General features: G+C 49.4%; 1 protein-coding gene across 2 annotated transcripts in view; it reads left to right on the forward strand.

The window, feature by feature from the left end:
* Positions 1-7855: 7855 nt before the first annotated feature.
* Sesn (Sestrin) overlaps positions 7856-15858 on the forward strand; it is a 33100-nt gene continuing 25097 nt past the window's right edge. Inside the window, exon 1 of one of the 2 annotated variants that reach the window (XM_065440163.1) lies at positions 7856-8498. In XM_065440163.1, the coding sequence (XP_065296235.1) occupies positions 8451-8498 (48 nt within the window). In that variant the 5' untranslated portion in view covers positions 7856-8450. Of the gene's footprint in view, positions 8499-11551; positions 11668-15858 lie in introns of those variants that run through there. The other variant, XM_065440161.1, reaches the window with a different exon arrangement.

The following is a 15858-nucleotide window of genomic DNA, read 5'->3' on the forward strand; positions in this document are numbered from 1 at the left end:
AACAGCGCTTCGAGGCACAGAAAGACGGAGAAACGAAAACTAAATGAAAGAGGTAGAAACACACACACACACACACACACACACACACACACACACACACACACACACACACACACACACACACACACACACACACACACGCACACACACACATGCACACGACAGTGCGTGCGTGTGTGTGCGTTTGCCGGAAGGCCGCGCCGCTCGATTCTCGGCACCGCCGAGCGACGAGGTTAATAACCTCGGCCCGCTTTTTCTTTCTTCTGCCTGCTTCCTTCCCACTAGCAGCCCGGCAGAAAACAAGCGGCTCGCTTTCTTGTCGCCTTTCCGATGTAACGGATCGCGCGCGCTGTCATCGTGTTGCAAACGTCCTTTACACTCGGTTCGATTTATAACGGGTCGGACAACTGGACTTCATGAAAAAAAAAAAAAAGACAAAGCAAGCAGTGAAGCAGTCGAGGCGAAGCATCTGCCTACGACTGTTAAGCAGGTACGCCGTCTTTGTCGTGAACTATAGTAGTGGGCTTACAACAGGGTTGCCAGGTCTTTGGAAAAAAAAATAAGTAGCCGAATATTTCCGAAAAGTAGCAAAAAAAGTCGCCAACTGCTGCAAAAGATTTGATTGGTAGCCAAGAGAGAGAGAGAGAACATTTATTCGGACCATGAGGTGGTTGTGACAAACGAACATTTGCCCATTTTTAATACGGAAATAAAGACGGCGACAAAGACCTGTATTTTCCTGGTGAGCTGATGACAAACAAAAATAACAGAACGAAACCGTCATTATATCATATAATATTGTATCATAGTTTAATTTAATGCATGACCAGCTCATGTTCTTTGATAAATTCTCTCGCGCACTTGCGTACTTCCTCATAGCCGAAGTGCTATCGCCAGTTTGAGTAGAGAAACTCGCTGAACGCCGTCCTAGCACAGATGAGTATACTAATTCTGTGCCGCTATGACTTCATTTCAAACGTTCCCGTCCGAACTCTATGACGTCACACACGTTCTACACTCCCTGGTACCCTGTCGCATAGTCACATAGACATAGGCACCTGCAATGTCATGGTTGCCATGACGTGTTTTTGCTTGTTGCAGTCGTTGCAGAACCATGGTCTTCGAGATTTTCTATAGAGGTAACCGTCGCTGGGGATGATATATTAGGACACCACCTATTGCTACCGTCCTTCAAAGGACGCAAAGGCATTGCACTTAAGATTGGTTAATTACTCTTATTCAGAGGGAGCTGCTTGGGCCTGTTCAATTATCCGTCAATGACAGTCCCAAGCCACCCGAGGCGTTAATTTCAGCCAACGATCGTTGCGTATGAAGCATCTCGGGCAGTCCTAGACAGCAGGGTGACATGTCGAAGAGGCCCACTGACCATGTGGCGGCGATGATATATTTTCAGCTCCTGAATTTGCTTCAGAAGCTTGCAAGACACAAAAGCGTGGCTTTCAACATCGGACATTTGGGGCTCTTGCTTCGAGGGGGCCGTCAGGGGCAGTGTGATTCGGCCACTACTAGTGTTCCTGTAAGCATACGCAGGAACACTAGCCACTACATATACCAGTTATGCCAAAAGTAGCCAGAAAGTAGACAAGTTGTCAAGCACGATTTTCAGTCGCCAGAAACTTCTAAGAGTAGCCAATTTGGCGAGAAACCGCCAGATCTAGCAAGCTTCGCTGACAAGGTGGCGCAGCCAAAATCAGCTGCCGCTGTTGGACCCCTGCACAAAATAACCGTAGCTTAGTGCGCGTTCCTTGCAGGCGCATGCAGGGCCGCCCACGCACTTCTCTTGGAGTGCGACGCTTCTGCTTAACAAGACACCTGCGTTCGGCAAGGGAAGCGCCTATCCGCCTAGCGAAATTTCGTTAATGAAGTGACTATCTCTATGCGTCGGCTCCGGTTGTCGCTGTTTTGCTAAGGCCGGCGGATTTAACCTGCCTAATATCGCCTGATAACTACTTCCTTTGACCGTCACAACACACGAAAATCGGTGTCGGCACGCATCGTAGAAGTCTATGAGCGAAGCGGGAACAGAAAGCGCGAGATTTCCTTTGAGACAGTTCACGATGCTATCCGAACAGATTACGCGCGACGTTTCAGCACTGATATTGGGACGTTGGCTTTCTTTTTTTGGCTACTCATTCAATATTTACGCCGGTGGACGCAAGAAATTGTGCGATGAATGATTTATTCATTTACTGGAGTGAATTTGGAGGCGAACACTTGCGAAGGTGTTCTTCCCCGCAACCTGCCAGGAAACACGCAACACGTGGTTCTGTCGAGCAGGGTACATAGGGAAAGGTTTTATATTAAGTTGTACGCCAAATGCTAATTCATTTCTCTGCATTCCCCTTCCCCCATGTGAACGGAAGCAAACCGGACGTGCGTATGGTTAACTTCCCTGCCTTTCCTGTCTTCCCTTTCTCTCTCTCTCCCTCTCTCTCTCGCTCTCTGCATAGAGAAAGAAAAAGACTCTGCAGCTTTTGAGAACGGATATCTGAACGCTGCGCGGCAGCAGCTCCGCAACTGCTATATGCACGCAATTAAGGAATTCAAGATTGAATAATAATAATAATATTTGGGGTTTTACGTGCCAAAACCACTTTCTGATTATGAGGCACGCCGTAGTGGAGGACTCCGGAAATTTTGACCACCTGGGGTTCTTTAACGTGCACCTAAATCTAAGCACACGGGTGTTTTCGCATTTCGCCCCCATCGAAATGCGGCCGCCGTGGCCGGGATTCGATCCCGCGACCTCGTGCTCAGCAGCCCAACACCATAGCCACTGAGCAACCACGGCGGGTAATTCAAGATTGATTTAATTTAGCGAATACAGTAACTCGCAGATCTTTAAGTTAGGGTTACTCACAACAACATGTGTTGCGCACCAGTGCAATAATCCGGTTCAGAAAAAAAAAAGATAACACAGGTCTGCTGAAAGACCTCCCTAGTCTCTGCTCACTCATACGGCCAAATTCTCTTACACAATTGTTCGAGCGATAACGTTCCTGTCGCTACGATACGCCCCGCATGTATTCATTGCTGCTCTTTTCGCCAGTGCCAGATAGCAATTACCACACTCTTTCAGATCTAACCGGTAATCATATCACATTATGTTTACGCCAATGACAAAAAAATAAGTAAGGAAAGCCGATAAGTGCGGGTTTGGGAAACATGCCAATGGAATTTCGTTCGCCGTTTGCGACAAGACTTGCCCCCACTCGAGGTCCAAAGGCCTCACTTGCGAAAAGCGCGTTAATCTGAGCTGATGCCCGTACAAGCAGCGTACAAGCAGATAACTCAAGGCGCGCTTTCGTCCCTTCCATATCTGCGCCACAAAACATTCTGTCAAACGCTAACGCGCTTTCCTCCGATGGGAGATTTCGGAAAAAAGACTGTAAGCGGTGGCATTGAACGTCATGGAATCCCACGACGCAGACCGAGGCCACATTCTGCGATAGCTCTGTCAGCACCTTATCGTCCTTCTTGCGATATATGGTCAATCCCATGCAAAGATAACGCTCGCATGCCAAGTAGCAGGCAGAGATGGAGGGTGAAAAATACATATAGAAAAAGAAAGAATTCGTTACAAAACACCACTCCCCGCGCACCTAATCAACATATAACAGATAACGTCCCAGCTTCTATTATCGGCCATTTTGGCCGCACATGTGTTCTCCATTCACAAAGGCTTCGGGCGTCCCGATTTAGATGAAACTACCAAACTTACCAAACCCAACCGAATGATTGACGTAGTAACTTAGCCCGATAAAACCCACACAGACAGTAAAGGTGGACAGTCACAACGCAACCGAATAATGCAGGGAGTTAGCACTCTGTACCATGACGTCGCACACTGGACTGAACGCCCTGTATTCTAATAGGGGCGGCGTAGAGAGTACATACATTGCAGCGGCGTAATCTGTGTTGACACTTTCGTCAGACCAGTCTTGCCAATTGGAACTTGGATCCTGATATGTGACGGTGCGGCTGGAAGCGTTGATTATTTGTACTAGGTGACATTATTTTTACAAACGCGAACGCAGCGCATATAGGCTAAGAGAGAGAGAGAGAGAGAGAGAGAGTAGGAAAAAGGAAAGGCAGGGAGGTTAACCAGACTGAGTCCAGTTTGCTACCCTACACGTGGCTAAGTTTGCTCATGACGACTGCACATAAGCGTAACGTGTCGAAATAGCAAAGAAACCGTAGGGCATACTTTGTTAGCGTATGTCACAATATCTATCCAGAGGTCAGCGAGGGCGTCATAACCTTGCCAGAGGAATTGGGCATTAAGTATTATACGAGGGCGAATCAGGAAGCCATCGCCCGTATTTGGTTTAGCCGAATTACGACTGCAAATGCGAAGTCCACATATCCATTCCCAGCAGTGGACCTCTCTTGAACCGGCCCGGCCTTATTCACCGGTAGCTCCACTGCACGGCGCTGCTGTCAGTTGTTGAAAATGGCGGTTGTGCTTCCCACGTCCACAGCATACGGGCAACGAAGTGTGATTCGTTTTCCATTGAGCAAGAGACGAACTCCCATCGAAATCCACAGGGAAATGCAGCCCACGTAGGAGGAAAGTGTCTCCCTTTAAGCAGTGTGAAGTGGTGGTGTTGTGAGCTCGCAAAAGGCGGATGAAGCCAAGACAGCAGTCGGACGGTGGTTGCACCTGTCAGCCAGGACGAATTCTACCACAGGGGCATTTCAAGTTTAATACTGCGATGGAAGAAATGTCTGGACCGGTGTGGCGTCTTTGTGGAAAAATGGTGTAAGGTACGTAGAATATTACGTACATCTGTATTTACCTGTGTGTACCTTATTTTGGCTAATAAAAAATAGGGACAAATACTCTCCGATTGATCCTGGTGTAAAAGAGCAAAGGCTTAAAAAAGAAAAGAAAAATTGGCCGTGGAGAATAATATTAAAGACGGCTATGATAATGGTGATCTGAGGGGCCGGCACGGAAGATAAAAGATTAGATTTCAGGACAACTAATTTTAATCAGGTTTGCTAACATGATCCACAAGTGTCTTAAAGGACCAATAGTAAGCACTTTTTTAATCAGGTTTGGTAACATTATCCACAAGTGTCTTAAAGGACCAATAGTAAGCACGGAAGAGAGGTAAAAATAAAGAGGTTTGAGGCTTCCGCCACCACCCCGTTTTGAATAGGTTGCTCATAATCATACATCCATCCACCTGTTCATCCGTCCGCGCTTATCACTGAATGTGGCTTCCGGCCCCGCAACAAGGCGTCCACCCTCTAAGCCACCGCGATTGCTCGATGCCTGCGTAGCTCTAGTACTTTTCTCCGACATTATCATGAGCCAACCTTCACCTGAGCCGCTGTACAACGGCTCCGCACGTTCGCACATAGGTGTGTTAATATCCTCGAGAACATAGACTACTTCACGTGCACTGAACGATATATCGAGCGTGGCCTATGAATGAGCTAATTTGAACTGCGCTTATCTCAAGAACTTGCACTAAAGTCGTATTTACGACTGTTTAAGCACGCTTTTATTCTGCCCGTGTCGGGATGGGGGAGCTGTTTGCGAATTGTTTGATAGCACAGCACACCGCCAGGCCACTTCACGGCCGGGAACACGCTGCCAAGTAGACTATCGATTCCTTTAAAATTTTCAAGCCTATCTAACTTGCCGACGCTGATGCTCGTAAAAGTATAACCAAGCAACGAAAGGCAAGGGGGAAGTCCTTCCGCACAACGCTCGCCAAAGCAGATATCACAGAGGCAGAACACGGGGCAAAGTAATAAAGCAGGAGCTCAGCCGCTGAAACGAGGGCTGAATTTCATCACCTCATTAAGGGATCCGAAACCGGAATACAATTCCAGCTCGGTGTAATCAGCACCGCCGCATTCCGCGGCGCGGGTATGATTTACGTCGGACTCCCGAGTGGTTTGACGTGTCTGACTATGCTTCTCGCAGGAAAGCCCGTCTGCCGTATCTTCACGAGTAGTTCTTGCGCAAGCGTTACCCGTCAAGGAAGACGCAACCTCTAGAAAAACTGGCAAGTGACGCGCCGAGCGTACTCCGATAAACCGAATTGGCCGGGTTACCAGACACCAGAGCGGGCGATAGAAAGACCACAGCGGCCATGCTCGTTTTGCATGCACGCCAAGAAAAAAAAGAAAAGGGACAAGAAACGTGGCTAGAACAGCTACGGGCATCCCCGAGATATGTTACAAGGGCGATTCCTTTCGCGACTTCCTACTACAACTCGGCGTTTCAGTCTTCCCCTTTCTTTCTTTTATTATACTTTTCCTGGCGTCGTGCCTATCTGGCTGATGCAAACGGAAAGAGCGCTTCCTGCATAGGAGCAACCTTTTTATTGCGCCGCTTTGAAATGCGATCGGCGTATATGGAAGTGAAGCTCGGCCACACTTCTCCGCAGGCTCGCCAGGAGCGAAAGGCGGGGGGGAGGGGGGGGGGCAACGAAAGAAAGAAAGAGAAAGCTATCTCTTCACTGTCTCTCCAGAGTTCGCCTCCGAGTTCCGTAGCGGCGTTCTTTTCTGTGCGGCATCTCGAAAGCGATGTCTCCCACGCAATGTCCACCCACGGTTCGACTCATGTTCTGCAATGCTGCAGTTTCTTTATCGCCCTGACATCCGCGCGCAAAGTTGCGCAGTTCCCTTCGTCGGTGATGTGGGAGCGACGATTTCTGCTCGGCCAGCAGCAGCAGCAGCGTATAAATGCATCGCGGTTGCGAGTCGAAGAACTGCTGACGTATACCCTGCGGAAATGGCGACATGCAGTTCGCTGCATCGACGGTCGTGGTGCGCTTCGTAGAGATCGACCGATCGAGTATCGATCACCTCGCACTCGGCAACAAAGCCGCGAAGCATAAAGCGCTACGGTGATTCGCGGACCGTGCACTATAATGTATGCACAAGGTCCTGGACGCAAGGCTAAACTTTTGGAATGCTCAGTGCCTTTTACAATAGCTGCCCTCAATAATGGATGCCATCTCGCATGTAGAAGCTGCCGCAGCGCTGTGAGACACGGCTAACAGACGTGTCTCACAGGACGGTGGTATTGGTTTATTCTGAAGCACCTCTAGCTCTTTAGCGAGCTCTTAAATCTTTAACCTGCGACTGTTTTTTTTTTTTACCTGCACTTTGCTATATTGTATTGTGTATTTGATTGTTTTTCCCACCCTGCTAAAATCCCCAAATGTGGGATTGCAGTATCTACAAATAAATAATAAACAAATAAACTATGCGACTTCTTTTCCATTACGATCACGTCGCAATGCGGCCGGAAATCGGAATGTGTCACTTCGCGCACATCTGCAGGACGCCGCAGCAGCCACGATCGGTCCTGTTTCCTCAATATACCACAAACTCCGCTGCCGGAAATCGAAGATGCGACCCTGATAATGGCACCCGAGGCTATTATGTCGCAGTCTTAGTTAAAAGCTGCGCAACGCGCACGAAGCGCGACTGCGCAACATGGCGGGCAGGCAAAAGTTCCGCAGAGCCGTGACACTGCTGAGAAGGAACACAAGGTCGTGTATCAGAAGGCGACTTGCATGCAGTAAGATAAGCGCGTTGCGGAGCCGATACTCCGGGAGCCGTACCGCTCCTTCTTTCTTTTCTTTTCCTTTTTTTTTCTGTAGAAGTTTCCTCAGCGATTCATATCGTCATCGTCTGCCTCCCCTATATACGTACAAGCGAGAAGCAATTGTTGACTCACTGCACGATTCTCTAGTTTTATTCGCTATTATACTTGTTTGCATTCATAAACAGATTTTTTTTTTTTTTCGTACCTGACGGCCAATGACAGTGACAAACACTGACGGCCAATGAGCTACAAGCAGAGAACCAGAAACCGAAGGCCCGCAACCCGTCGCCCGCACACTGAAACGAACGGGTACGAACAGCAAAATCACTTGCGGTTCGCGACCTGCGCAGTTCGAAAGTGTGGTCGCCTTTCGATCGCGTCTGAGGATCGCCGCCAGCAACACCTGACGAACGCCGCCGCGTCCGCAATCACGCCGTAGCCTGCATTAGGGATAAAGCCTGGGAAACCGGCCCTTTCCCCAGTCTGCCCAGCCTGACCTTCTTTCCTTCCCCTGCGGCCTGTGCAGGAACGACGCCGTCCTCTAGCAGACGGGAGGAAAACCATCTACGTTCGCAGAAGATCGCCGTCTGCAATGACTCACCGCCGTCGCTTCGTGTGGTGAAGGCCTCGGGGAGGGCATGTTTCAACCCGCCTGCAGTGCTTGTGTGTGTCTTTTTTGCGCTGGCGCACGAGCATACGGGAACTCGTTTTTGCTTGCTCCGACAAAGTTTGTGCGGCCCGGAAGGAACAGGTCCCGACTACACAGGTGCCATCCGAGACTGCGTGTACAACCACCCCCCACACTGCGGTCCTCCCCGTTTTCCACGGGGGACCCGACGACGCCCTCCACATCATGAGCAGTCCAGACTCCTTTCTATGGCCGTGGCAGCGTCGAGGGAAGGTAAGGAGCCGCTTCGAGTCTTTTGACTTGCGTGCTCTTGCTATATTTCTTTTTTCAGAAAGTTCGTTGGATGAGTCAGACGTCCTCTCCGTCTCTCTTCACCCCCGCCCTCGTGAAAGGAAAAGCTGGAGCGCTGGCTGGTGCAATGTATCGGTGCGGTTGCACGTCGGCTTTGCGAAGGTCCCAAAGCTCGCTAGCTTGGAAACTCGAGTTCCAGGTGGTTGTCGGCGGGCTTTGCAGTTTTTCTGCAGAAGGCCGATAAGGCGCGCCCCATAATGAGGCGTTATTCATCTGTTGCAGAAGTGGCACGATCACCTGACTGTCATTAGAAGCAGTTATAATCGTAAAGAGGATTCGGGTGGTCGCCGCCGAAAGAGCACCGGCGCGAGGGGATTTTTTTTTTTCTAAGATCCCAGTAAAACCAGACGAAAACATTTCGTCTGTCTCGACGCGCCGCTAGCAAGATGCCGACGTCTGCTATAGATACAGCTGCGCGCGGATACGGCAACGAACACCTGTTATATCCATCGGGCCCGTGGTTCACTCCACGCGCTCACTCATAATCAAATGCACCGCTGCATGTTTGAACAACGTCGCTACTGGTCGATACGACTATTCTAGCGATCATTCTTCTTCGCTGAACGTGGTCTTTTACGCATTGGGGCGTTTTTTTTTACGCATTCGGTGCTTACAACAGCGTCAAACGTATACGAGCTCATTATAATTGTTTAGGACTTACGACAGATCGTAACATTAATTAGGTCAAATTCTAGTCGGACATTAATGATATATTTGACCGACCTGCGTATGATATAAATTTCGTCAGCGTCAACAGGTTCAGTTAGCTGGGTATAATGAAGATTGGCCCAGAAGAGCCGTGTCTGACGTGACGGGTACCAGTGGTCAAATAATGGAGCACAAATACAAATTTTCGAGGAAGCAGATTCAGCATTAAGAAGTTTCCTTTTTCTTTTTTAGGTGTGTCTGAACAGGATACCCTGAGTTAGCTCTGCAGCGAAGCTTGCTATTGAAGCGCATTTTGACAGACAAGAGGCGCACCTATGAGTGATTCTATGCGCACTACGGAGTGCGCCCCTGCCGGAAATGGCTGCGTGCTCGACGATGCAGCGTCACCTAGGGAATGGTAATTCTCGCATTGGTGAAACTTATCTTTTTAGCATATGTTAGCATGCAAATTAAGGTTGTTGCAAGATTAGGTTAGGTTGAGTTACGTTAAAAACAAGTTGGGGTTAATTCGGTTAGACCGAAATAGTAATGAAATTCCCCGATTGGGTGCGCGAATTGTAAAAGTATAAACCAGACTACGACTTCCCGTCGAGTGTACGTTTCTATTGTTAAACCACTGTACGGCTGAAATAACAAAGCATTACATGGGATGTGATAGCATCGCCCTGCGGCAACTGTGCGTCGTCCACCCAGCCATTTCCAGCAGGAAGCACGCTCTGTAGTGTGCATAGCATCATCCATGTGTTATATCACACGGGCATCTAAGAATCACTAGGAAAAGTACCTCAGCACAGAATAAGCTCGCAAATCGCGCCTTCTTCTCCCGTCATACTCACGCTGTTTTCTTGAAATTCGCATACAGTACACATGTAAGTGCACTGGGGTACGCTGCCTGACGCACGTACGAAGCAGTTCCTTGGGGACCAGTCTGCTGCTTCTTTTTTCTTTCTCGTTTTAGAACGCTCGCGCGAAAATTTTCCGCGAGTTACGCAACTTCGCGTGTCGAGTTCGGAACACAGCCGCGATGCAACGCCATATGTATAGTACGCAATGTAGTCCAGCGGCTTGAGCTCCTCTCAACGACACCTTGAGAAGCGCGAAAGAATTTCACGTCTTACGAGATGTGTTACTAGCGAGTGCCAAGTCGCCGGACAAGGACGCCTCGATAAAGATCGCTCCGAGCCGTCAAGATTCGCGGTCTGCTCCTCTTCGCAGAGTTTGGCACAAAGGCGACAAAGGGGACCGGTGCACCCGCTGTGGTTGCTCAGTGGCTATGGTGTTGGGCTGCTGAGCACGAGGTCGCGGGATCGAATCCTGGCTTCCGATGGGGGCGAAAACAGAAGTGTACTTGGATTTAGGTGCACGTTAAGGAACCCCATGTGGCCGAAATTTCCAGAGGGCTCCACTACGGCGTTCCTTATAATCAGAAAGAGGTTTTGGCATGTGAAACCTCATAATTTCATTTTTTTTTTAAGGGGACCGTTGCGTCTGCTGCGCAATGCGTGATGCCGGCTCGTCAGGGCAGTGCGAATATCCGAAATTTAGAGTATGAATCGAATCACCCCTGCTATCTAAATAGTATCCGACTCCAGAATTCACTATGTCGAAATTGTTGAATATTCGTTTCTGTTCGAATACAAGGGATAGATGAAACACTTACGGAGTCTCGAGGAAGGCGGATCGGTGCAGTTGAAGACATCTCCGAATGATTGTGCTGCCAGCAGAGCCGATAACGGAAAACAAATATCATTCATTTAGAAGCTCTTCAATTCACCGGGCCTCCTGTTGTGAACGTCATTACATGCATGTGTCCGATAGTGTCAGTAATTTGTTTACCAAGCGAATATCCACACGAACTTCACATTTCGTTTTGTATGGGGGGGTACGCACTGAGCTCGATCCGCGAGGCGGCGACAGCGTCGCCGGGGCAGCCGCGCCATATTTATACTGTCGCGACTGTCGCGGAGCGTCGGACGGATACCATCGGTCTTTCTCGCGCGAACATATCTGATCCCTATCTTTGGACACGCCGTCTGCCTTGTGGACCTGACCAGTCGCTGACAGACAAGCACGGACGTTTCAGTGTTTCGTGCGCAGTGCTGTTACTAATTGTTTACTGAAATGGTCTACGTACACTGTTCGCGCATCCAGACAGACTACGCGCCGTGGCCGTGCGTCAACTGAGCTTCGGCGTCATGGTGAACTGTGCTGTGTTTGGATGCGTCAATTGCGAAAGAAACAAGCCCGGCGACAGGAATGTTGCCCGGATTGGGTTCTTCTCGATACCCGGTCATCTCTCTTCTTCACTGCAGCCCCAATGTAAATGAGCACAGCAGCTATGTGCGAGCCTGCCTCTGCAAGCCCTGCGGTGGACGTGTGTGCAGCCAGCACCTCGCCGTCTCCTTCCACGACAAGTCACGGTGTGAGTGGCTTTTTCATTGAATGATTGTGAATGATGAACCTGGGAGAGCAAAAAAAAAAAAAAATGCTGTTTTGGCAAGACTAGCAGAATTGACGCAACACAAAAATTACGAAGGCTGTGGAATTGGTGTTTAGTTCTCGGGGTTCATTTCAGTGAAGCAATATTAACGCTACCTCAACGACGCAAGTGGAGAACACAGTAAATTCCGTAACGAAGGCGATCATGTCACGCGAGCACGTTGACGCACGGTTGCTGCACCCAGCCGCTCGACAGATAATTGTGGCCTTCCATCGGCTTACAGGCTTTCAATTGCTAGCGGTTCATGAAGCTCATTGCATTCACAAGATAATCCTTGACGTCTGCGTGATCCACGCCAGGCAGTAGTCCGACATCATGCCGAAGGTCATCGTCCTTGAGTTTGAGCGGGTCGACACAGCCGCCCAAGCGCACTTTGTTTTCATGGCGTGACTTTTATGGCTCACTCAAGCCACGCACGTACGCGCTTAAGCGCATCGGTCACGTACCACGTACCATTCGATAGCCAAGTGAGAAGGACACATTGAAAATGACGTTGGACGGTTCGCGCGTATTGGTAACTGCCTGGCTACGCAGGCCTGCTTGCGCAGACAGCGCGACCTCGCGACCGAAGTTAGTCCGGCCGCCGCTAGCGCCATTAGCGCATGTTGTCGTGTTAGAAATGAGAAAATCTCATAGTCAGGTCGTTATTCGAAGGACACCTTCCTCGAGTATTCGTATTAGATTTCGTCAGATTAGGAAAATCTCTCTTCTAACGCTCCTATACTGCCTTCTATGCATTTGCGTTCTACACTCGCGAACGGTGCCCAGGATCCACCCCCCGAGGCACAGCTATTCGACGGGCGGCATCACCTTCGCAAAGGCATGCATATGCGCCTGTTTTCAATGGAAGAACGGCAGTGCGACATCGAAGGGCCCCGCCTGCGATGCCGTAATGGCTGTACGCTTCCACGAAACTGTTTGCCTATGCACTCTCGTCACATTATCGTGACGCAGCGCCGCCGTTGCGTAAATGCGAGGGGCAGATCTACGCCTTGCGCCGCTGCACGTCAGAATTCGAGACTTCGATCCGAAGCAGAACTGAGTTCTTTTAGCACGTCTTGGTGACTTCATTGGTTATTGCTTCTTTCTTTCTTTTTCCCCCCTCTTCTTTCTTATGTTCGATCTGGGCGGTAGAACTGCAGTAAATTTTTTTTTGTATGATGAAAGTTGACCGACCGACCAACCGACATAAGAGAAAAGATTCCTCCCCTCAATTTGCTGAAGGTCTGCGTAAAGTCCTCGTTGCAGGCGCTGGCGTATATCTGGCGGCGGCCATTCCATTACGCGAATGAGCGACTTTTCCGTCGCAACATGTGCGCGCGCATTCGGGTGAGCTTCGATTTGTAGAGCTTCAAAACAGAATAAAAAGGAGAGGGGGGGAGGGGAGGGAGACCGCTTGCTTTCGAGTGCGACCGGCTGAGGGCTGGCTTCTTTAACGCAACTTCCGAAATCAATGCGCGCCGTGTTCGCTCCGGCGAGATCTGCGCGTGGGACGACGAAGGCAGTCTTAAAAAAAAAAAAAAAAAGTCGATTTCAGGGCAAATTAGTTCCCATATAGAAAGTGCGCGCGAAGTTAGTTTGCAACTCATGAATGCCTTCGCTTTCAAATCTCGCCCACTTCTGCTACGCTGAGGCGGGCTCCTACTGAACGTACCGAGAGTTCCTGCGTCTTTCAAAGACGATAAGTATAGAAGAAGAAAAAAAAAAGATTCGTATGTAGACTTAAAGGCATGCTAAAGAGGAGCCGTGAGTTGAGCTGAATTCATAAATTATGCATTCCTTGGACACGCGAAAATGTCGGCGCTAGTGTGTGCGGATACTTGGCAGGCTAGAAAAGGCGGAAAATGAAAGATATGTACTAAAAAACATCTTTCGCCCGATGCAAAACTTTGAAAGCGATAGCGAGGTTTAGCATTGCGCTGATTGCGTCTGAGAACGCCGGCGTGATGAAGAGCGCTGGAGAGGCGTTGCGCCATCGATGCTGCACATGACAAGACCGATGGAAAAATCGTCGGTGTTTGCCAGGGCCCAAAGAAATGATCGGATAGATTTAGTTTGACGTTCCAATGTCCGTTTTACTAGGACCAGTGTATGAACCGGGGCGCTGTACGCAAGCAACTGCCCAGCAGAAGAAACGCCAATCAATGCGCGCACAACGCTCGTGCCAGCAGCGTTCGAGGGAAGCGTGCTGCAGAACGCTGTCCTGGCTTCGACAGGGGCGATTGAGTGGAGGCGTAACGATGCATTCGCTTGTCTTACCCCCGTATGCAGAGATGCAACTTAAGTCGAAGCACATGCTTGACTTGATTTAGATGACGCCTGGCGTTAACGTGCCCAAAGACGCTCACTGCGTTTCCTTCGGTGCGTTCCCGATAGGCGTCACTCGGATCAAGTCAAGCATGTGCTTCGACTTAAGTTGCATCGCTGCGTACGGGGTTTTTTTTTTTTCTAGCCGAACGTACTGCGCTTTCCTGCGCATGCGCAGCCAGGCCGCGCATGCGCGTCGATACCGCGACAGCACGACGGCGGCGCTAATAACGACGGCAACGGTACGAAGGGGGCCTCCGCCATTCGTGTAACTGTGGCGATAGGTGGCGTCCAAATCCACGCCCCATAAGGTGGCGCCCTCTGGATTTCAAATCTGGATATTAAAGGCTATGCTTTATTTATTTATTTATTTTTTGGTTGAATGCGGCGGAAGTGATTTTTGAAGCGGGAAACACGTCGTAGACGTCGGGTTTTCGACACGGCGGTATACGACGGCTACCCAAGTAGCAAACGCTAATTTTGAATGCTATGCTTTTCCCGATGGCGGGCGCCAGGAGTTCCCGCCACTACGGTGACCCGCATTTCTCCTTCAAAAGCTTGAGTTTACCCCTGCTTTGTACTTCCTCAAGTTTGTCGGTGAGAACTTATCTTATGGTCTGGATCGTTCAACACAATACTTGGTACTCTTACTTACCCCGATCACAAGGAAAATGAAATGCGAAGTTGCTTTCGTCTGCACACTTCGTAATGTCCGCATCGCCATACCCCTGCGAGTAATGGAACTCTTATTTCGGAGGTCATGCATCGCCGTGGAGCAGAAGACCACGCGACGTCACAGCCATCATGTTCTGCGAAGCACCAAAGCAGTGCCCTTGCATTTTTGCCCTTAGAGATCCTTTGTTCTGGCGCGAATATCACAGCCAGATCAGGTTTAATATGGGCCGGATCGTTGCCTGGTTTGTCAAGAGAAAACGGCGGATTTTTCTTCCGTCTCCGCCCATCGCAGCCAGTAATGTTTAAAACATGGCGGCTATGTCACTTCCGGCGTTTGCAGTTACGGCAGGGCATGGCCTTCAAGATTGGTTTCGATTGATAGGGGGTGCATCTGAGAGCCGCAGACGAAAGCTAATTCATTTTTTTTTTCGTGACAAACCAGGCAATTGTAACAGCGCCAAGCGTTATATTCGAACCATAAAATGCGACCTTGCTGTGCAGAGAAACGATAGTGCAAAATCATTTTTTTTTTTAAGAATCTGTGTTGCCGTCGTTTTCGGTGCTGATCCAAATAACGCATCGATTCCAACTCGCCCAGCTTTCCATCTTACTGCACTATGACGTACACCAGCGGTCCAGTTTGCAAACAATAGGCGGCGTTCAAATCCACGCCCCAGCGACGGTTCCCTCTGAGTATGTTCAGAAACATATATCGATGGTTGTGCCTTTGCGAACTGCGTATGCCGAAGGTAATTGCGGAGCCGCATACACGTCATGGCCGCCATGTTTCAGATATCACCTATCAGAACTGTTGTATGCTATTACATCAATTCGATGCTCGCGTTCAGTATCCGTTTGAATGAGAGCCAATGCAGACGTAAAATACGTTTCACATATAGAATGGACCATGGAGCAAGCTAGAACCACGAAGAACTAGGAAATTTTGAGCAATCTTAAGCATGATGAGTTTAGAAGAACTTTCTATGGGCCTAGTTGGTGCGTATTTGATAAGTATTTTTAAGGCGCAAACAAGTGACACGGCACGGCGCCTGTCCTGTGTATTACCTTCCTTTTGTGCCGTGTCTCTTGTTTGCGCCTTAAAGATATTTGTCAAATTAAGCATGATGCACT

The sequence above is a fragment of the Dermacentor albipictus genome, chromosome 5 (assembly GCF_038994185.2).
Source record: "Dermacentor albipictus isolate Rhodes 1998 colony chromosome 5, USDA_Dalb.pri_finalv2, whole genome shotgun sequence".
Lineage (NCBI taxonomy): Eukaryota > Metazoa > Arthropoda > Arachnida > Ixodida > Ixodidae > Dermacentor > Dermacentor albipictus.